At 41.6% G+C, this 22,994-nt stretch overlaps 1 protein-coding gene and 1 pseudogene across 2 annotated transcripts in view; both read left to right on the forward strand.

The window, feature by feature from the left end:
- Positions 1 to 22,994, forward strand: part of PLXND1 (plexin D1) — a 252,381-nt gene that overhangs the window by 77,677 nt on the left and 151,710 nt on the right. For both annotated transcript variants that reach the window (XM_061618475.1, XM_061618474.1), the window contains exons 4-7: positions 7,156 to 7,256; positions 17,328 to 17,457; positions 18,508 to 18,670; positions 22,757 to 22,865. In XM_061618475.1, the coding sequence (XP_061474459.1) occupies positions 7,156 to 7,256; positions 17,328 to 17,457; positions 18,508 to 18,670; positions 22,757 to 22,865 (503 nt within the window). The remainder of the gene's footprint in view (positions 1 to 7,155; positions 7,257 to 17,327; positions 17,458 to 18,507; positions 18,671 to 22,756; positions 22,866 to 22,994) is intronic.
- LOC133382644 (U6 spliceosomal RNA) lies at positions 5,603 to 5,703 on the forward strand (annotated as a pseudogene).

A 22,994-nucleotide genomic window follows, 5' to 3' on the forward strand; every position in this document is an offset into this window, starting at 1 on the left:
TAACATTTCAGATCACAACAGTTTACCTAGTTAAAGCTTTATCATCCTGTCAGCAGCACGAAGTCTGCAAGGCATCAAGCTATATAATTTGTTTTTTTCTCTGGGTAACTTGGTTTTGTTTTCCTTTTTCCAGAGATACAGTATTTAGCTTAGGGAAAATTTGTTTAGGCAAGTAAAGAGGATGATCTGAACAATATGTCAAAGTTTCACTTAATCTAGTGAAGCCAGAGCTATGGTTTGAAATCATATGATGTAGCAATCTTGCAGAAGCTATGCAGGTTTTGGTTTGGTCAGTATCTGCATAGAAGGCCTCCTGGTAACCCCATGCATGCCACCATTACATTATATTGAGGAAAGTTGGGGTTTAAGTGTAATTAACAAAAAATCAAGAGGAAAACCGGAGTTTTTGCTCTTGAAAACATGCCTTGCTCTTGTCAATTACAAGTAAACATTACCCACTTGTTAGAGAAATCCCACAGCCAGCAAAACTCCCTGGTTGAAAGGTTTCACTATACTTACATTCAAGTATCTCCATCTCTTATCAATCACTGCTTTCACCTGTTATTTCTGCACTTGCAAGAAATCTTTCTTTTAGCATGGCAGCACCTATTCTTTGGAACTCCCTGCGTATTGACATCAGGCAGGCGCCTTCACTGTATTCCTTTTGGCGCCTGCTTAAAACTTTTTTGTCTAGGCAAGCCTTTCCAGATGCATAGATTATTATGGTCGCCCTGTATGATGACCTTTGTCGGGAGAGGGACAGGGGGAGTGTGACTCTGTTGATTCTCCTTGATCTCTCAGCTGCTTTTGATACCATCGACCATGGTATCCTTCTGGGAAGACTCACGGAGTTGGGAGTTGGGGGTACTGCTTGGCAGTGGCTCCGCTCCTACTTGGTGGGTCGTCACCAGAAGGTAGTGCTTGGGGAACATTGCTCGATACCCTGGACTCTCCATTGTGGAGTCCCGCAAGGATCGGTACTGTCCCCCATGCTTTTTAACATCTACATGAAGCCGCTGGGTGCGGTCATCAGGAGTTTTGGGGTGCGTTGTCATCAGTACGCTGATGACACGCAGCTCTATTTCTCCTTTTCATCCTCTTCAGGTGAGGCTGTTAACGTGCTAAACCGTTGCCTGGCCACGATAATGGACTGGATGGGAGCTAACAGACTGAAGCGCAATCCAGACAAGACCGAGACGCTGTTGGTGAGTGCCTTCTCTGCTCAGATGGTGGATGTTCGTCCTGTTCTTGATGGGGTTACACTCCCCTTGAAGGAACAGGTTCGTAGCTTGGGAGTTCTTTTCGATCCTTCCTTGTCTCTTGAGGCCCAGGTGGCCTCGGTGGCACGGAACGCTTTTTACCATCTTCGATTGGTAGCCCAGCTACGTCCCTATCTGGACAGTGACGACCTCGCCTCAGTTGTTCATGCTCTGGTAACTTCTAGATTGGACTACTGCAACACGCTCTACGTTGGGCTGCCCTTGAAGACTGTTCGGAAACTACAGCTAGTCCAGAATGCAGCGGCCAGATTGTTGACGCGGACCAGAAGGTCCACTCATATAACACCTGTTCTAGCCCGTCTGCACTGGCTTCCTATTTGTTTCCGGGCTAGATTCAAAGTGCTGGTTTTGACCTATAAAGCCCTACACGGCATGGGACCGCAATACCTGGTGGAACGCCTCTCCCAATATGAACCTACCCGTACACTGCGCTCAACATCTAAGGCCCTCCTCCAAGTACCATCCCATCGAGAAGCTCGGAGGGTGGTGACTAGAGCTAGGGCCTTTTCAGTGGTGGCCCCCGAACTGTGGAACAGTTTTCCCGATGAGGTGCGCCTGGCGCCGACGCTACTATCTTTTCGGCGCCAGGTGAAAACCTTTTTATACTCCCAGGCATTTTAAAGTGTATTTTAACAGCATTTCTGTATTTTGGACGTTGTTTGGTTCTTTTGTTGTTTGTTTGTTTTGTTTCTTGATTTATTGTATTTATTGTATTTATATATTGTGCTGGTTTTTATCTTTTTGTACACCGCCCAGAGAGCCTCCGGGCTTAGGGCGGTATATAAATAAAATAAAATAAATAAATAAATAAATATGTGTTCTAAATTTTTTTAGTCTGTTGCCGTTTTAATTGTTTTAAAATATTTTAATATCTTGTATATAATTGTTTTATTGATAATTTTTAATGTTTTTATAAACTGCTGAGAGGTTTTTTACAATCAAGTGATATATAATTTTTGTTAAATAATAATAAATTATATCATTCTAAAGCATAACGGGGTAGATGTTGCCACCAAACAGAGGCAGCCATGTCCAAATTGTATTTCTGCCATACCCCAACATAGCATATATTATGTGGATGAGTTACGTGTTGTGTGTCTTGGTGAAGTTCACAAGACAGCAAATGGAACTATATGGCTGTTATGGAGCAGCATAATTTTGGATGGGAATAATGCTAGTGGGAATACAAGAGGTTTATGCCACTTTTAAGTAGGTTGTAAAGAATATATTTTAAGGACTGGGTGAATTGATCAGATCTCACTCTAGGCATTCTAGATGTTATTGTTAGAATATTGCAGATAGAGCCAGCACAACATAGTAGGTAGAGTTTTTCTTGTAGCAGGGGAATCATGTTGAAAACTCTGATCAGCTTGGAAAGAAAATCACTGCATGTTCTTAGCCAGTTCACCATCTCCCACTTTAAGCTACCTCTAATAGAATGTTGTAAGGCTAAAATAACGGCAAAAATGCTATTCTAAACTCTTAAAGAAAGGGTGGATACATGTAAGAAAAAATATCTGGAAAATACTGTGTAAGCTCATAACATACAGCCTGAGAGTCAAGTTATTTTCTTCTCTTCATATTGCATTTTCTAATGGTTTTGATTTCATTCAAGAGGCTGCTAGTGGAATTATATCATGGTATTACTCCATCTTATTATTATTGTTATTGTTATTATTACCCACCATTCACCATGAGGTCCCAAGGCAGGTTGCAACAGTTTAAAATACATCCTTAAAAACAATTTAAAACAATCACAAATAATGTCACCCACATTCTTTATGTATTTATTTAGATTATTGTATATTTCTTTATATTATGCAGACCTTAAAGCAGTTTCCATCAATAATAACAAAATCAATACAATATCATAAAATATAATCATATGGTGGACAGATTAAGATGGTCCGCCCCCAGAGACTAATGGAATCCACTGGATTCCTAAATGGCCTGGGGGAGTTCCCAGTAGATAGAGCGGGTGACCCTGTTGAAGCACTTGTCATGCTGTGGAACAGCGAGCCACATCGGGCTCTTGACACGGTTGCCCACAAGTGATCTCTCTGGCATTGTGGAGCCCGGTTTGCACCTTGGTACACCAGTGAGCTAAGGGCAATGAAACAGGCTGGACAACGGCGTGAAAGATGTACTGTGAGGTTTATCGGGCACGAGTAAAACATCATAACCATGCCTACAATGTGGTGGTGAGGGCGGCAAAGAAGGCCCACTTCTCTGCCTCCAACACATCCTCAAGTATCCATCCAATGGAGCTTTTCCATATTGTCAGGGGTCTGTTGACATCAACTCCAGGAAATGGATTTTTAGACCCTTCGGAGGCCCACTGTGAATTGTTTGCAAGGCACTTGGAAGGTAAAGTTGCTCGCCTCCATAGCAGTCTTGATGCCCCATCCACATCTACTGTAGTCCCCAATGTCTGCTGCAACTTCTTGGGAACAGTTTCAGTGGATGCAGCCTGATGACGTAAACAAGGTGCTTGCGATGATGCAGCCAGCAACGTGTCCTCTCCAACCTTGCCCTTCTTGGCTTATTAAAGCTTGCCGAGGGGGTTTGACCGAGTGGATCCAGGGTGTGATCAACACATAATTGCCGGAGGGAGTGGTTCCAGCCGCCTTGAAAGAGGCGGTGATCCGACAACTCCTGAAAAAGCCCACCCTGGACCCACTGGTTTGTGACAACTACCGACCAGTTGCAAATACCCCCTTTTTAGGGAAGGTGACTGAGAGGGTTGTGGTGCAGCAATTGCAAGTACTCTTTTCAGCGCCAGGTGAAAACCTTTTTATACTCCCAGGCATTTTAAAGTGTATTTTTACAGTATTTTATTACTATGTTGTATTCTGGATGTTGTTTGGTTCTCGTATTGTTTGTGTGTTTTTGTTTTTTTGAGTTATTATATTTATTGTATTTATATATTGTGCCTGCTTTTACCTTTTATGTACACCGCCCAGAGAGCCTTCGGGCTTAGGGCGGTATATAAATTAAATAAAATAAATAAATAAATAAAATATAAAATCAGTCAATCAATCATAGCAGTTTCATTCCATTTAACAACAGTATGAGAAAGAGTCAAAAGAAAGAAAAACAGAATCAACCTCCAACCCCTTGAAAAAAGATGGGTTTTCACCAGTTAGTGAAAACCCATTAATGTGGCCATTTGTCCTTCCAAAGGAAGGGAGTTTCATCACTGGTGCACCACCACACCAAGAGAAGCCCCTCTTCCAAGTCCTTGCACAACAAGCAACACTCATTGGTGGGACCACTGGTAAGGCCCCCACTGCCTATCTTTGGCAAGGGGAAAGGCATTCCAATATGTACCTAGGTCCCAAGTTGTATATGTTAAAAGTTAGCATCTGAAGAGGCTACCATGTCTCCAATTTACATGTAATTATGTGAAAAAACAAGAAAGTTATGGCCACTTTATTTATTTATTTTTTAAATTTTATTTTTTTGAAAAATGCAAACTTTAAAGGTGACTAGCACAAAAATTCCTAGAGCTACCTGTCTGAAATATGGCAGGGTTAATCCCATGCATCTGTATTGGGGTTGGATTGCTGAATCAATTAAATTAGCAGTTAAATTAGTAATAAAACACCCTGGCAACCATAACAACAGAAGAACTAAAAGGCAACGATCTTAAGGGTGTAATTTTTTAAAAAAATAGGAAGAAGACATCTAGAATTCTTGTCAGAATTTGACCAACTTTTCTTCAGTTCTTAATGTTCTGCAAGTGGAAGACAAGTTCCATCTTCTGGGTAAAAATGTATAGATTTCTTGCCTTTCCCATTCAAAGGATTCAGGATGAGTAACAGCACTGGAATAAAATATTTAAAATAACAGAAGGGTGAATCACACTAAACTTTCCATCTTAGAAGCATCTACAAAACCCTAAGCCACTGGAATGCTCTTAACAATCCTTCTCAAAATTCCTGTGCTCCATTTTAATGAGTTTCAGGAAAAGTTAATTTCATAGATAAGATACAGTAACCAGAGCTGTTGCAGGGGGCAGTGGGAATGAAGGCAACTCCTCTGTCCTCAGCAGGGGACCATTGCCTTAACATGGTGCCGATAGCAGCAGCTCCATTGCATGGGAGTGGGTCCCAAATACTAACCAACAGCTGACCAGCACCTTCATGCATACCCAGAAGCCCTTCTGCAGCTCTAGGAAAGGCAGGTGTAGGAGGAGAGGTGGGACCCTTCTGCAATCCATTTGTGTTCAAAAGGCAGCCAGCAGCCCTGCAGAGGGGGAAGAATGGACAGAGTAACTTAGCCTATAAAACCTACAACACTAATGCTCTCCAAAAATCAAAGTTAAAATGGTAGCACGTATGCTACAGTTGGAATGATACAAAGATTAGCTTGGGCCCTGCACAGGGATAATGCACAAATTCGTGAAGAGTTCCATATTTTTTCATGCCATGAGGAGGAGTCATAGTGTTCTCTTGTGAACAAGTAGCATTGCATGTATGTCTACTATTGATGACTATTCTAACTTCTTTTTGTAAGGTGGTTGGTGTGGTGTAGTGGTTAAGGTGGTGGACTATGACCTGGGAGACCAGGGTTCGAATCCCCACATAGCCATGAAGCTCACTGGGTGACCTTGGGCCAGTCACTGCCTCTCAGCCTCAGAGGGAGGCAATGGTATACCCCCTTTGAATACTGCTTACCATGAAAACCCTATTCATAGGGTTTCCATAAGTCGGGATCGACTTGAAGGCACTCCATTTTCATTTGGAGGGAGAGAGCCCCCAGTTGAATGGTACAAAGAGGAAGAAGAAAATTCTGTGTTCTTAGTCAGTCTTGGTGATGTTCCGTACAACTATTGCTTAAAACAAAACTAATATGTTAAGAGGCACAAATAATGGATGGAACTTTAGTTTCCAATGAGTAAATACTTTTATCCCTCTATCTAAGAAGTTTAAAGATTTTGTTTATGATTTCACATGTATGAGGGATCATTTTATATGATGCAAAAAGTTGAAACTTCAGCATTTTCATAAGGGTGAGGTGAAGACAGAGGAGAGGGGAGGATTATGTCAAAATGCAAAGGAAAAATCCAACAGTAAGCACAGATCTGGCTATATAGGGGGCCCACACAGCGTGATTTGCCCCACACCTAGAGATGGCCCTGGGAATAACTAATCACACATTTATTTATGTGTCCTTACTATATAAACCTGAGTGTGGATGTAAGAGAGCATTCCCAGCTAGGAACAGCACACAAAGGAGAAGGCTTTCTGTTAGGACTTGGGTAGACTGGTCTCAAGTGAGGATTTTATTTCTCAAAACTAATATCTTGTTCTATACCCAAAACTGTGTGTCTCTCTGAAATTTGCTGGGATTGATAGGCAAAAGTCCCCTACAACAGCCTGGTCATATAGCAGCTTCAGAAATAATGTCAGGGTAGGCTAATGTTAAAATCCTAGCAGTTCTGTGTAAGCTGCCCAAGTTACTACATCATTCTGAGTCCAATTTCACGTACAGGATGACTGCACCATCACTGTCGAGCCCAGGGATGGGCTTCAGGGGCTCTGTGAACCAGCCACTCCCCCCCCCAATTCTAATGCAATAAAATTAATTGTATGCAAAATTTTGTCCATATGTGTTTATGCACGTTTTTCTGGGGAGGGGGTCCATAGCTTTTGTCAGATTCTCAAAGGGGTCTGTGGCCCAAAAAAAGGTTAAGAACCACTGATCTCACCTAGTAGTTAAAGCAAGACCAGTATGGTGACAGTGGACTATGAGACAGCACAATAATGTTAATAAATAGGAGCTTCCTTCTTTCTGATTAACAGATGAATGCATCTCAGGACATTTGTTTCTTTAAAAATTATTGCTACTTTGGGTTTTCTTTGTTATGCAGATAGCCCGTGTGAAAGTAGCTGCCTGTGATCAATATACTACATGTACAGAGTGCTTAGCTGCAGCTGATGCTTACTGTGGATGGTGCACCTTGGAGACCAGGTGGGATATTTTTGTACACGACACGCCTCTTGGTATAGGCTGCTCTGTGCAGAAAATCATTGTCTGTTATTGAGGGAAATTACTAGTCTTATCAGTGTCACCACTCTGCTTCTGATCTTTTGACAATATTACCATTGTTGACACAGTCTTCAAAAGTTATTTCTAATTTTAGTAGGTTATTTTGAAGAAATAATTGTCATGGCTAAAATCTTAGTATTCAAAAAGCCATTTGAAAAAAAAATTGTAAACAAGTTACACTTCTTCATAAGCTTAATTTCATACACGTAATTGTTTATTAAAGAGCCATTCATAAGCAACTAAAATTGTACATGATAAAATAAACATTAAGAAACACTGAATTTGACAAGAATAAAAAGGCTTCTCTAATTAAAATCACTGTAGAAATGCTTTGTAATCTGTATTTCTATTACTGTACCATAAAATAGATATTCCATGAAGAGACCTGTCAAGGTCCTTTTCTAGTGGCTTCCTTTACGTAGGGGGTCAAAATCTTAGGAATATTTCTGTGATAACACTGATACCTGAAAATTAGGATTATATAAAAACATTTTACTAGCTATTCTTAAGGGACAACATAAAATAAGAGTGGGAGACAAGTGGTTGAATTTTTTATTTTTTGTCAGATATTGTTCACTGTCACCATTGACATCAAGAGTGAAACCTATGGTTTTTTTCTTTCCTTTGGAAACTGATATGTGCACATTACAAATGAATAATGTTAAAATGTTATTGTATTTGCAGTCTGGTGGCATACAATGTGTAGTCTTTATTTATTTATTTATAAATAGAAGTATTTCTATACTGCCATATCATAAAATATCAAGGCAGTGTACAATGTTTCATCATTGTAAACTGCCCTGATATTCTTTGGTATGGCAGTATAGAAATACTTTTATAAATAAATAAATGTTAAAACATAGAACATTTTAAAAATAAAAATATAGATAGTCATTAATGTGACTTGCTAATCAAAATTAAAAATTAAACAATTGCAAAGGCCTGTTGGCATAAAAAGATCTTCAAGAGACACCTGAAAGTCAAAAGCAAGGATGCCTGCCGAGTCTTTGCTGGAAGAGAATTCCACAGCATGGGACTGTTGACACTAAATGTCCAACTTCTAGTTGAGGCCAGTGGGGTCTCTGTAATTCAGGGGACAACTAATCTTGATAACTTCATTTACAAAAAAATTAGTTTTGTAGACTATAGATCTTGAAAATGTGAAACCGGCTTTGCGCAGAGACTTATCAATAAGAAAGGTACATTGGTCCATGGAACCAAATTAATGGTCCCAAATAATTTCATAAACCCAACATGAGTCATGGTTTACCAGAGGGAGCAAGGTCAGCTATCTCCTCTTTAGGTTGCACCTTAAGGGCAGTTGCAGTGTCCCAGAACTACATATCCATATAACCCTGTAATTCCCTTTTTGAGCAGTGAGATAGTTGTCTGACAAACAAGACTGAGCTAGATGGTTCTATCCCACTTGCCAAACATTGAATCAGGTTCTAGATGCAGAGGCACAAAAGTGATTGTTTGCTTGTTGATCTCTTTGTGCCAGCGATATGGTCAGTAAACCCAACTGTTTCATTATCTACCGCAGTTAAAAATGTCATCCACCAGTGCCACTAATTTTTTTCCATAAAGTTTTTCAAAAGAGGTTCAGAGTTTTTACATATTGTATAAGATTGGCTATAGGTACTTTGTTTTGTTCTGACAGTGTTTTTTCAGGGCTACTTTATATATTATGGTTTTCTTACCTTTAAGCTCTCCTGTATGGGAACAACCATATGTGAAACTTTCATTCACAGTCAGTCTACCAGAAGAGAAGTATTCTTCATAGTCTCTGTGAAGTCTTAAAATTGGGTTCTGTGCCTGTGCACAGCAGTCTCCAGAGCCTTCTATTGTTTTATCTAGAGTATATCTTGAAATGCATTGGGAAGCAACTCACTTATGCAGCTATTTAATTATTTGGTTTTTTGGCCTATAGAGCTGTTCTTGATCCTCCCTCTGCAAGCTTCTTGAGTTTCATTTAGGGAATTAGTAATCCCACTCTTACCCTTGGAGGGGAAGGACACTCTGTGATGCGTCCTTCCCTGGCTCTCCCTGTCAGGTTCCTAACTGCTCGTGGTTACTGCCTGTCACTAGGCACCACCAGGGACTCCACCAGTCCGGACCGCTCTCTCTTATGGTTTCTCTCCCCGCTCTAGCACAGATCTCAACAGATCCCCCTGCTAGGCAACCACCAGTAACGTCCCAATACTAGTATTCCCAGAGACTCTGAATACTGGTATTGTTATTCTCTTCACCGCTGCCACCATTTGTTACAGTTCCCCTTCAGCCTTGGTCATTACCTTACCCTCCCTTCTGGTCTGTGAAACCCCAGCCAAGGATCAGGCCTTTGGTAAACCAAATTAAGTATTTATTACAGATAACAAAGCTAACAAGATTAACAAGATTTCTTCTTAAGGCACATAAGCATATGGTTTTACTCAATACTAATCCGAACTCCACCTCCCTCCTGGCAAACAACTCTCTAAACCCCACCAAGCAACCCACTCAGTTCTCTTCTCCCCCCCCCGATTCCACTCTCACTCTTCCTTTTATACATTCAGCCATTTTAAACACTCAGCCAATCATCTCGCATTCTACTGCCCATTCACTCCCCCTCCTCTTTCACTCCACTTACCATGTATCTTCTAAAACAACAACACTTACCATATATACATTAATATAGGAACATCACATTTCCCCCCCCTTAAACAACAGCAGAGTATTATTCCTGTTCCAGGATTTATACGTCGCGTTAACAAATAAAAGTCTCTATGGGGAAAATGTCTTTCTTTGTTCCTCTGTCTGGTCACGTCACTGCAGTCCCAGCCACTTGCCTGGAAAGTCCATCGGCCAGTACATTGTCCTTGCCTTTTATGAACTGGAAGTCCACTTGATAGTCCTGTAGGGCCCAGGACCACCTCTGCAGCATAGTGTTATGGTTTTTCATAGTCTGCAACCATAACAAGGCCCGATGATCCGTAGTCACGGTGAATCTTTGTCCCCACACGTATGGGCGCAACTTGTTCAGTCCCCACACGACCGCTAGGCACTCCTTCTGGACCGACAAATAGTTTTTCTCCCTCGGCGTCAGCTTGCGACTCAGGTACGCCACTGGATGTCTGGTGCCTTCTCTCTCCTGTAGCAAGACGACTCCCAGCGCCAGGTCCGACGCATCTGTAGCCACAATGAATGGTTTCTCATAGTCTGGTGCTATTAATATGGGTCCTTGGCACAAGGCTTGCTTCAGTAGATCAAAAGCCTTCTGACATTCATCCGTCCATACCACACGCTCAGAACACTTCTTCTTTGTTAATTCATGCAAGGGGGTTGCTATTTCCCCAAAATTTCTCACAAACTTCCTATAAAATCCAGCCACACCCAGAAATGCCCTTACTTGTTTTTTGGTTAAGGGGATCGGCCACGCTTGTATTGCCTCCACCTTGCTCCATAAGGGGGTGATTTTCCCACTCCCCACCTTATGTCCTAAATAGATTACTTCCTTTAGTCCAAACTGGCATTTCTTAGCTTTTATTGTGAGGCCTGCTTTTCTTAAGGCCTCCAATACTGTTGTCAGGTGTTGGACATGCTCAGGCACCGACTTGCTAAAAATGGCCACGTCATCGATATAGGCCACTGAAAAATCTGACATGCCTCGCAACACAGTATTGATTAGCCTCTGAAATGAACTTGGTGAGTTCCTTAGTCCCATGGGTAAGGTCACAAACTCATATAACCCATCTGGTGTACTGAAGGCAGTTTTGGCTCTGGATTGCTCGTCTAGTTCCATTTGCCAAAATCCTTTACAGAGATCTAGTGTAGAGATAATGGTTGCTGCTCCCAATAACTCTAACATTGCGTCTACCCTAGGCATAGGATACGCATCTGGGACAGTAATTTTATTGATTAGCCGATAATCAATGCAAAACCTTGTCGTTCCATCTTTTTTCGGAACCAGGACAATACTTGAGGCCCAGGGACTGATGGATTCCCTGATCACTCCTAATTCCAGCATATCTTCCACCTCCTTTTTGATCTCATTCAAAACTTTCCCATTCACACGGTACGGAACAGATCTGATTGGGGCATGATCTCCAGTATCAATGGAATGTATAACTATACTGGTTCGGCCAGGTTTGTTGCTAAAGAGATTCCTATAAACTCCTATAAACTCTCAGAATCTCTTCTTTTGTTTCCTCCTTCACCTCCTCTGACCATTCCACTTGATCTACCCCTCCTTTGTCTTTGCTTTCCTGTACCAAATCTGGAAGTTCAGGCCCACTTCCCTCAGGGAATAAGGTAACTTGCAACACTTGTGCATCCCTGGTATGGTAAGGCTTCAACATATTTACATGAACCACTTTGCTTTTGTTTAATTGGTCTGTGGTAATTACATACGTCACTGTGTCAAGCCTTTCTCTGATGGTATATGGTCCTTCCCAGTTAGCCTGTAATTTGTCATGTTTCCTGGGTATGAACGCCATAACCATATCTCCCACATCATACACATGTTCCCTGGCTGTTCTGTCATACCAGTAACGTTGCTTCTCCTGTGCTTGACTCAAATTCTTTTCCACCACCTCCATCATTGATGTTAATTTATTGCGGAATTCCAATACAAAATCTACTACAGATGTTTTGTACTCTCCCAGGGTTCCTGCCCATGAATTTTTTAATAGTTCCAAAGGTCCCCTCACTTTTCTAGTGAACATGAGTTCAAAGGGTGAGAAGCCTGTTGACTCCTGAGGGACTTCTCTGTATGCAAATAAGAAGCATCCCAACCGTTCATCCCAGTCTTGTGGGTGATCTTGAACATAGCTTCTGATCATGCCCTTCAAAACTCCATTGAATCTCTCTGTTAACCCATTAGTGGCGGGATGGTAAGTAGTGGTCTTTAGATGTTTTAGACCACAACATTTCCACATACATTGCATCACTTCTCCCATGAATACACTGCCTTGATCCGTCAGCACTTCATGAGGGAAACCCAGCCTCATAAAGATTTTTAATAAAGCCTCTGCCACTACAGGGGCTTCCACGGATCTTAGTGCTTCTGCGTCTGGGTACCTGGTGGCAAAATCCACCACCACCAATAGATATTTCTTGCCATGCCTTGTGGGTTTGGAAAAAGGGCCCACCAAATCTATTCCCACTCTATAAAAGGGTTGTCCAATTATAGGAAGGGGCTTTAAGGGTGCCTTAGTCTTTACTCCACTTTTTCCCACCTTTTGGCATATTCCACAAGATAGACAATGTTGTTTTACATCTTTGGAGATGTTTGGCCAATAATAGTGTGCTGCCAATCTCCTCTTGGTCTTTTTTATTCCCAGATGTCCTGCACATGGGACATCGTGGGCTACCTCTAGCAATCTGGTTCTGTATTTGCTAGGTACTATCAATTGCTTCACTGGTTCACATTCATCCTTTCTCTCAGCAGGCATCCACAGTCTATATAAAATCCCATTCTCACACACAACTTGATTCCTCAGTTTGTCAGTGAAAGGAATCTGTTGGGTCAGAGCTTGTTCCTTTATCTGCTTCAAACTTATATCTTTTTGCAGCTCTTCCCTGAATTGATCTGCCTCATCATTATCAGAGACCACTTGATACAGTTTGTCTCCTTCAGCAGGCCTGCTAGTGGTTGCTATGGTGACCTGAGGCTGGTTAACAGATTCCACCCTGTTTGTTTCAGCCCCCCTTAATATGGCTTCTTTTTCTCTGCCAATTTGCTGTCTGGTCACTACATAGATCTTTCCTTGGGCGCCCATTACATCCCTTCCCAGTATTACTGGTTCTTGTTGCTGGGCATTAATGCCTACTTTATATCGGCCCTCTCGGCCTCTCCAAGTCATATCCACCAGGGCCACAGGCAAGCTTTCTGGTTGACCCCTCACTCCTTGGATAGTCACAGTTTCCTGAGGTAATATTACCTCAGATTTTATTAAATCTGGCCTCAGTAATGTCTGAGCGGCACCAGTATCAAGCAATGCCCAATAATTTGCCCCTTGTACACTCACTTCCTCTCTCAGACTTGAATCAAGGTCTGTTACTTCTGTCCAGTTTATCTGGCAGAACTGAACCTTTTTCGCTGTTTCTAAAGCCTTGGGCTCTGTTTTCACTGTCCCTGTCTGAGCAGGATTACTAATGGGGTTGGCAACCTCACATTGAAAACGTAGGTGCCCCGGTCTACCACATTTGTAGCATAATTTCTCCTCACTTTTAGGGTACACAGATCCACTCTGGGGTGTCCTGTGCCCTTCAGATTTTACTGGAGGACTCACTCGCTGTGGTACCACATCCCTTCTGCCAGCATTATATGGTCTGGGTTTAAAATCTCTTGATGTTTTCCCCACCCAGCCAGTTCTATTGGAGGCGAAGTGATCCGCCATCTCTGCGGCCTCCTGCACCGATGTAGGGGAACGGTCTTTGACCAGGAGCCTTATTTCTGGTGGTAACTGATGGTATAATTGATCCAATATCATGAGGTTTTTTACCTCCTCCACAGACTGAGCTTTTGCACTTGTCAGCCATTTCCCAAATATGTCCATCAGTTTTGCCCCCAGCTCCATGAAAGACCTCCCTGTCTGTATCTGGCAGTTTCTGAAAAGCTTTCTAAAATAGTCAGGCCCCAGTCTGAATCTTTTAAACACTGCTTCTTTGAATTCAGCATAGGTGACGGGCCTGTCTGAGGGGAAATATTGGTATACCTCTGCCAATTCCCCTTTAATCAGGTTTGCTAAATACTGCATGTATTTATCTTCAGGTAGCCCCCACAACTGAGCTGCTTTTTCAAAGGTGCTGAGGTAAATTTGAGGATCTTGACCAGGCTCATAGACAGCAAAGTCCTTTGGAGTAATTTTTATTTTTGCTCCATCTCTGTCCTTTCTTGTTTCATCAGAATGAAACTTCTCTCTTTCCAATTTTAATCTTTCCCCTTGTATCTCCGCATCCACTCTCATTCTCTCAGTTTCCATCCTCAATCTCTCAGTTTCCAACTCCCTCTGCTTGTCTTTTTCCTCAGCCTCCATCCTCAATCTCTCAGCTTCCAACTCTCTCTGTTTTTCCTTCTCTGCACCTTCCATCCTCAATCTCTCAGCTTCCAACTTCAACTTCTCTCTCAAGTACTCTATATAAGCGGGATTGCTTAAATATCCTTCTGGGGTCTCTTCCCTGACCGGTTGTTTTTGCTGGGCAGTAGCAAATCCTATAAGTGCTACCCTCAATTCATCTACCCCTTTACCCTCGTGAGGTAAATTGAATGTTATGCACTTCTCCACCAGCTCCTCTCTTTTCATTTTTATGTATTCAGCCATGGTGTTTGAGTTCACTCACTCTTTGCCACACACTCTTTGCCAGTCACTCTCACAAGTAATCTTGTTTTGTTATTTCTGTTTGCCACACAACTATTAGGGATTGTCTAGTATTCGTATCTCACTGCTACAGCCAACACCTGTGACGTAGTCTCCTTTGTCACCACGTGTCTTTGGGACTCTCTTTGGTTCGTATCTGGATTCTCTGTTGTTCGTATCCCACTGCTACTGCCACTACATGTGATGCGTCCTTCCCTGGCTCTCCCTGTCAGGTTCCTACCTACTCGTGGTTACTGCCTGTCACTAGGCACCACCAGGGACTCCACCAGTCCGGACCGCTCTCTCTTATGGTTTCTCTCCCTGCTCTAGCACAGATCTCAACAGATCCCCCTGCTAGGCAACCACCAGTAACGTCCCAATACTAGTATTCCCAGAGACTCTGAATACTGGTATTGTTATTCTCTTCACCGCTGCCACCATTTGTTACAGTTCCCCTTCAGCCTTGGTCATTACCTTACCCTCCCTTCTGGTCTGTGAAACCCCAGCCAAGGATCAGGCCTTTGGTAAACCAAATTAAGTATTTATTACAGATAACAAAGCTAACAAGATTAACAAGATTTCTTCTTAAGGCACATAAGCATATGGTTTTACTCAATACTAATCCGAACTCCACCTCCCTCCTGGCAAACAACTCTCTAAACCCCACCAAGCAACCCACTCAGTTCTCTTCTCCCCCCCCCGATTCCACTCTCACTCTTCCTTTTATACATTCAGCCATTTTAAACACTCAGCCAATTATCTCGCATTCTACTGCCCATTCACTCCCCCTCCTCTTTCACTCCACTTACCATGTATCTTCTAAAACAACAACACTTACCATATATACATTAATATAGGAACATCACACACTCCCTGGGGCGCATGCTGTTCTGTCCAGTCCTCTCCTGATCACCACAAAGCAGCACTTTGGAGAATTTCTCCACCTAAACTAATTCTTAGAACTTTCTACCTTAGAACATGTGGGCTGTATTCAAAGTAATGCTAAGGAGAATGCAAGGTGCAAGGATTTCTCCTTGACCAGTGGGACATTTTCCCCTTCTCCAGTTGTGTATCCTCTCTAGAGCAGATTTGGGGATGGGGTGGAGGCATGCAAGGGAAAGAGAGTGGGGAAATCCCTTTGCTTTAGCGCTAATATTTTTTTTTAGTTGAATACTATTGTGCTTTTGTGCCTATTCAAGGATGGAAAAAAGAGGCAATGCCTCAAAATGGTACTGAAAATTTGTGTCCTTATAACTTAATGGGTTGGATCCAGACATGCTCTTCCGTGAACAGAAAGTCTCCTTCTGTTAGTGAGAAGGATTCTGATCCACAACAGGAGGTTTCTGCGGGAGGAAAGTTGAGGATGGGGGCACCAAAAATACAGTTTTCCTATTAAGATAGGATCTCTCAAAGAGAGAGGAATAGGCATACTGTATTCTTGGGAAATGCCAAAATATGTTCGGAATTTCACTATAAGGACAGTTTATTAATTTATAAAAATCAAATTGTCAGGACCATTTTGAGGCATTGCCTCTTTCCCCCATTTTTGTTTTGTGCTGCCTCTTTTCTTCCCCCATGAGTGCCCATACTGCAGCATGTGTAGAGACTGTGGAAGTGTCCATATCTGATGAATATTGGCTTTATCTCCTTTGCTCGGGGAAGGAGATAATATGGAGTGCTGTCCCCACTCTTAAAAATTAATCAAATAGACCTGGAAAAAAACCTATCATCTCCACCCTTTGTTCCACCCTTTTCGCACTACTGTCCACTACTGTCGCTTACTTCCTAAGGCTGTGCAGAAAGACTTGAAAGGGAGAGTGCCTGCCTTGCCCTCAGAGCATGTGTGGAGGGAGTTTCCTTCCAGTTCTGAAGGGATGATCTTTAAAAAGGTCTGCAGGCGGAGAACCAAATTATGTGACTTCACAGATGATCACTTGAAGAAGGTCAATTAGAGGTAAGAAACCTGTCTTTTCTTTTTTTACTACCACACGTATATGGTTTTAAATGGATCAAAACCTGGTTAAGCTCACCCAGTTTCATATGGACATATCAAATCTGTCACCAGCTTTCCACATCAGGAGTAATACTGATACTGATGAGGAAATTCTACATCTTTCTCAGGCACAAGGGCTTTTCCTGACTTGATCATAGCAGCAAAAGACTAAACAGAAGTATTTATAGGTAACAGGCCAAACATATTAAAGATAACCAAGGCAGAACAATCAATTTACTTTCCTAGAACAATATATTTATTTTAAGGGAAAATCAGATAAAAACAGAAATAGAACATTGGGAGGGTGGAGAAAGAAAATTGCATGGCTAGCTGATACCCTGTCTCCTCTGAGTCTGCTAAGCCAACAGAGTTCAAAAGCTTAATTTCTGGTTTCCGTGGGTCTGAGAGATAATTTTTCAGCATCAGATGTAGAAACAGAGCATGTGGAAAAATACAGGGAAAGCATAATGTGTAAAGCATCTCTAAATTGTGTCTCTTGTGCACAAGAGTGTCGGAGCTAACATGTTTGTAACATGGAGATCATGCTGACTATATCAAATGGACATTAATAAAGTGACAAAGGCAGGGATAGCAGTTCTACAATAACTTTATTAATATTTTTGAAGATCTAGTGTCATAAATGGTTTTTATTTATTTTAGATGTTCCCTGCAACATGAGTGTGCTAATTATGATAAATCCAATTTCTGGATAAGTGCAAGTGAGGGAGTGTTGCAGTGCCCTTCAATGACCATAATACCCTCAGAAATAAACTTTGAGAAGGAAAACAAGGTATGTCAAATTGTACTATTTATGGTTTTCATTTTATAAGCAGTGGGATTGATTTTAAATAAATGTAATGGGGCCTGCAGCAAAATGGTACACTGTGAAGTGCTCCTGTTAAGGGTTCCAATCAGTTATGCCCCCCTCCAAGAGATTCCATTCGTTTCCCACTCTCCCTCAGCTTTCTGTCGTCGTCCTCCCCCCAACAGGCAGCATTCCATGACCACTGGTCATGCTCAGTCCTCACTAGCCTTTTTTGGGAGATCCCTCAATCTTTTTTGTACTTCTGCAAACCTTAAGGTTTTCTCCAAGCAAGGATGGCAGGGGGGCTGTTTGCCCCTTAAGTCCCCCCTGATGTTTTTTCTGTCTGTAAACCATGGAGTTCTTGCAGATACCATTATGACACCAGCAGCTGAGATTGCTATTATTAGACGAATAGAACCCTGCAGATTGACCTTTATGCATGTTGGTAGGGAGAGACTCACTCAACATTGCGATGATCAGACCTCATTTAAAGCTGAGGACATCTTCAACTGTGTGCATTTTAAATGGATGCCACAAGTGTGGCCCTCCAACAAAATTGCTGCTGCATGACGTGCTTCTGTTCAGGGTTCTAGTCCCACCACTCTGTTTCCCTGCTCCTATTTTTCCACTTCCCCCCCATGCTATTTACAAGGAAGAGTGTTGAACCATTGATCTTCTTCCATGTTACCAGCTCTGAAAGTTGAGACAAAATCGACCTCTCAAGTACTGGTATTTTACTGTGTTGCATTTTTGGATTTTTTTTCTCAGTGAAGCAGGAATGTCATTCAAAATATTTCTCCTAAGAAATCAAGTAGTCATTGGAAAAATCTATCCATACAGCAGATGCCATGTTACATACCACTCAATTGGGCAATTAAGACTACATTAATAATGTCAAAATAAGCCATATTATGTAAAATGAAAAATCAATTATATATCTATTTGCTTCCTAAATCAGATACTTTACTCAATGCAATTTAAAATTCTGTGCATATTTTACTGTAGCAATAACTCAATATTTTTTGTCCATCTTAGGGCATGATAATCCAAATAAATGGGAATATTCCAAGTCTGAATGGAATGGAGATGTCTTGCAATTATGGAAATAATATCTACACTGTAGCACATTCTTGGAGCCAATTTGTTTATTGCAGTTTTCTTCCTAGAGAGAAATATCCAGCCTTTCCACCCAATCAAGGTATGTGACAAAGAAAAGTAATAACATGCTAAAAAAAATCAGCAATAACAACTCCAATAGTGTCCTTGAGGATGAATGTTCAGGGTGTTTTAAAATAATTATTCATATCTATTTATTTAGTAAAACCGAATTTCTTCAATCATAAAATGTTTCATTAAATTAGTGCTGGAATTTATTGAAGACTTCATAGCATTCAGGATTATTTGCTAATTTTTATCTGCCCCATGTGTGTGTGAGTGTTATCAAAGGAATATTGATGTCTTACTGTGTATTACCTTGCTAAGCTTTGGCCATAGTCTTGTGAGTATGCCCTAAATATTTCAAGTTCAATTAGCAGTATGTTGTCAGAAAAAAACCCACAAACTGCAACCTGACTACGTGTTTCTTCTCCCAACCCCCCAGAGCTGATTGGGCATTGGGGGGGGGGTTGGAGGGGACAGTTTTAACATGCAACCATACTATGAAAACATTTATTTCAGTTTATTTTTAATGTTTATGTGTATTGGTATTTTTAATAAATATTTTAGATTGTTTTTGTAAACCACTTAGGGGTTTTCTGTTGAGTAAGTGGTATATGAATTTTGTTAAATAAATAGTTATTTAATAAAAATAAAATGTGCTACAACTAGATAGTGTACTCAGATGTAGTTTGCCAAACAGAATCAAGAAAAATATAAACGTTAGCAGACCTTTATTCACGGCATCTTAAAGATCCAGTATGGCTTTGGAGGCATGATGGTTTTCATAGAGTCCTCAGGTTGAAGGTTGCCATAGATGCATGGTAGAGAGGGATATGTACATTCTTCCAAAACTATGCAAAGATGCCTGATGGCTAGGTGAGTACAAGAACCAACTCATGGTGATAGACCTACTATAGCCATTGTGTTAAATCTTAAGGCCCACTGTGAATTGTTAGCAACACACTTCAAAGGTAAAGTTGCTCACCTCTGTAGCAATCTTGATGCCCCATCTGCATATACTGTAGTCCCCAGAGAAGTGTCCAGTGCAATGTCCGCTACAGCCTTTTGGGATCGCTTTCAGCTGATGCAGCCTGATGATGCGAACAAGGTGCTTGCGACAATGCAGCCAGCAATGTGTCCTCTCAACTCTTGCCCTTTTTGGCTTATTAAAGTTTGCTGAGGGGGTATGACCAAATGGATCCAGGGTGTGGTCAACGCATCTTTGCGGGAGGAAGTGGTCCCTGAAAGAGGCGGTGGTCTGACCTTTCCTGAAAATACCTATCCTTGGTTCATGACAGCTACTGCCTGGTTGCAAATTCCCCCTTTTTTAGGGAAGGTGATTGGGAGGGTTGTGGCGCAGCAATTGCAAGTACTCTTGGATGAAACAGATTATCTTCACCCATTCCAATCTGGATTCAGGACTGCTTATAGGACTGAATTGGCCTTGGCCACCCTGATGGATGACCTTTATCCGGAAGAAGGACATGGGGAGTGTGACCCTGTTAATCTTACTTCATCTTTCAGTTGCTTTTGATAGCATTGACCATGGTATCCTTCTCAGCCAACTTGGTGAGGCACTGTTTTGCAGTGGTCCTGATCCTTTCTCCAGGGTCATTTTCAGAGAATAGCATTGGATGATTGTTCTTTTGCCCCCTGGCAATTGTGCTGCAGAGTGCTGCAAGATACTATCTGGTCCCCAATGCTGTTTAACATCTATGTGATACTCAGCTCTCTTTCTCTGTAACATCTGAACTAGGAGAGGCCGTGCAAGTCCTGGACCAGTGCCTGGACTTAGTGGTGGGCTGGATGAGGGCCAATAAACTGAGTCTGAATCCTATTAAGATGGAGGCGCAGTGGGTTGGTGGTTCAACTGCCTACTTTGGATGGGGTTATACTCTCTCTGAAAGAGCACATTCATAGTCTGATAGTCTCCTGGAGCCATCTTTGTTTCTAGAGGTCCGGGTGACCTCAGTGGCTAAGAGTGCCTTCTACTAGCTGCTGTAGCTGGTAAAACAGCTGCAACTGTTTCTAGCCTGACCACTGTTGTCCATACACTGATAACCTCCAGACTGAATTACTGTGATGTGCTCCCTGTGGGGCTACCCATGAGGTTGGTCTGGAAACTGCAGCTGGTGCAAAAAGCATCAGCGCAACAGCTCACTGGGGCAGGGCATTGCAAAAATGTTACTCTGCTGCTGCAAGAATTGCACTTGCTGCCCATTAGCTACCAGGCCAAGTTCAAAGTTCTAGTTTTGGTATACAAAGCCCTATGTAGTTTGGGACCAGGATACCTGAAATATCATCTTACCCCTTATATATCCAGTTGATCACTGCGGTCTGCAGGTGAGGGCCTCCTGCAGATACCATCTTATTAGGAGGTCCGTTCCACACAACATAGGAAACGGATCTTTAGTATTAGTGCACCGACACTTTGGAATTCCCTCTTAAATATTAGACAGGCACCATCTCTGTTATCTTTTCATAGCCTACTGAAGACCTTCCTCTTTTAACAAGCCTGTTAAGTTGAGACCTTATCCCCTTTTGCATCTGTGTTGGAATTGTTCTTAAATATGTTTTTAAAGCTATTTGTTTAAAGATATTTTTGAAGCTGTTTTGTTTTAATATGTTTTAAAGTCTTTTGTTTTTAAGATGTTTTAGAGTTGTTTTAGTGTTTTGTTTGCTACCCTGGGCTCCTCCTGGGAGGAAGGGTAGGATATAAATATAATAAATAAATAAATCTTATGTGCTCATATACATCTTGGATACATTGGAATTACAGCTGCTCATCTGTAAAATATAAATCGATCCAGGAAGTATTAAGCTGTGATTTTGTTACATGCTAGAACATTTACAACACTAGCCACAAGGAAAAAGTGTCTCAATTAATGGTGGGTTCATTTGTTGTCACCACATCCAAACAATTGTATGGATTCCCTTAGCAACTACCTCTTTGCTCCATCTGGTGTTGATTGCTGACAGTTCCTAAATGCTACATTTGTGTGTTATGCTGCCATTTTCCACATCCCAGATAACTGTAAAGTTCTATGCAGAACTGCAAGCTTTTCCTCTGCATCTTCAACAGCTTTTCCAGACATGTAAAGCCAATGGGAAAAGCTTCACCTACTGATTTCTTGTCATGTGGCTTTCTGCTCATTAACCTGCGGTTGGCAAGTATAGTTTGCCCATCTCAATGTGGCCTAATTCCAGTCACTTGTGCTTAACCAAAATAGCATATTTTATGGACGCTTTTAGTGCTGTGATGTTGAATAAATCAATTGCATTGTAACATCTTGAGTACAAAATAGGAGACTTGCCAGACAAAACCTTGTTAGTACACAACCCTGTTTATGTGAAAATCTCTGAAACCCTTAAATTGCAGGATACCTGGGCATCCTGTGAGGGTAGACATTTGTGCAGGAGAAATTGCTTCATAACCTATGAAATGTTATCACACTAAAATAATATTTTCTCACAGATGTATTAATGTTTGGTACCAAATCTGCCTTCATCTATTGACCCCTACAGGCTGGTGTTTTACTGTGGCTGTATTCTGCAATGCATTCTTGAAACAATAATAGTGCATTAATGGTGGATTTATTATGTTTTATTAGTTGTTCTGTGATGCTTCCCCACTGCTATCTGGAGGGGCTATAGTGCAACAAAAGTGGGACAAAAACCCTAGAATATCTGTGGTATGAAAAGTTAAGGGATTTCAGCAGGAAGTTATAGGATTTGCATTGACTGGAAATTAGGCAGATATAAAAAGTATTGAAAGTGGGATTGCATGTGACCACCCCAATAGCATAACGAGCACAAGTCATCATGAATGTTCAAGAAAAAGGATGTCTGGAGGGACTGCATGCCAAAAGCAGAACAGCTGTTCTTGCTCTATTTGTTCATTATGTTATGTAACAACCTGGTTTGGAGAAGTAGAGGTTAAAGCTGCAGTTTTAAATAAAGAGAATCTTGAGAGTTTTGAGGAAGGATGAACTCTGAGAGTTTTCATCCCCTGGGAAAAGAAGCAGCAGCTTTTATACACCCCCACCCTGCCCATACACACACAGAGGCATTTATGTTGTCTTGCAACTCTCTTGTGATCCAGTATCTTTTTGGCTTTTTTTCCTAGATCATGTGATTGTTCAAACTGCTGTACGGGTCAACGGCAAAAATATTGTATGGGCCAATTTCACCATCTATGATTGCAAGAGAACTGGAAACATTTATCCAAAGACAGCGTAAGTGATCCTATGATCTGTAAATTACAGTGGAGAGGAGATGGCAGCTTTCTAACAAACAGTAGGTTGCTTGGCTATGATGTGCATCAAATTTGAGTCTGGGAAATCCTTTTTGTGTTTTGTTTTATT

This window comes from Rhineura floridana, chromosome 3, assembly GCF_030035675.1.
Source record: "Rhineura floridana isolate rRhiFlo1 chromosome 3, rRhiFlo1.hap2, whole genome shotgun sequence".
NCBI lineage: Eukaryota > Metazoa > Chordata > Lepidosauria > Squamata > Rhineuridae > Rhineura > Rhineura floridana.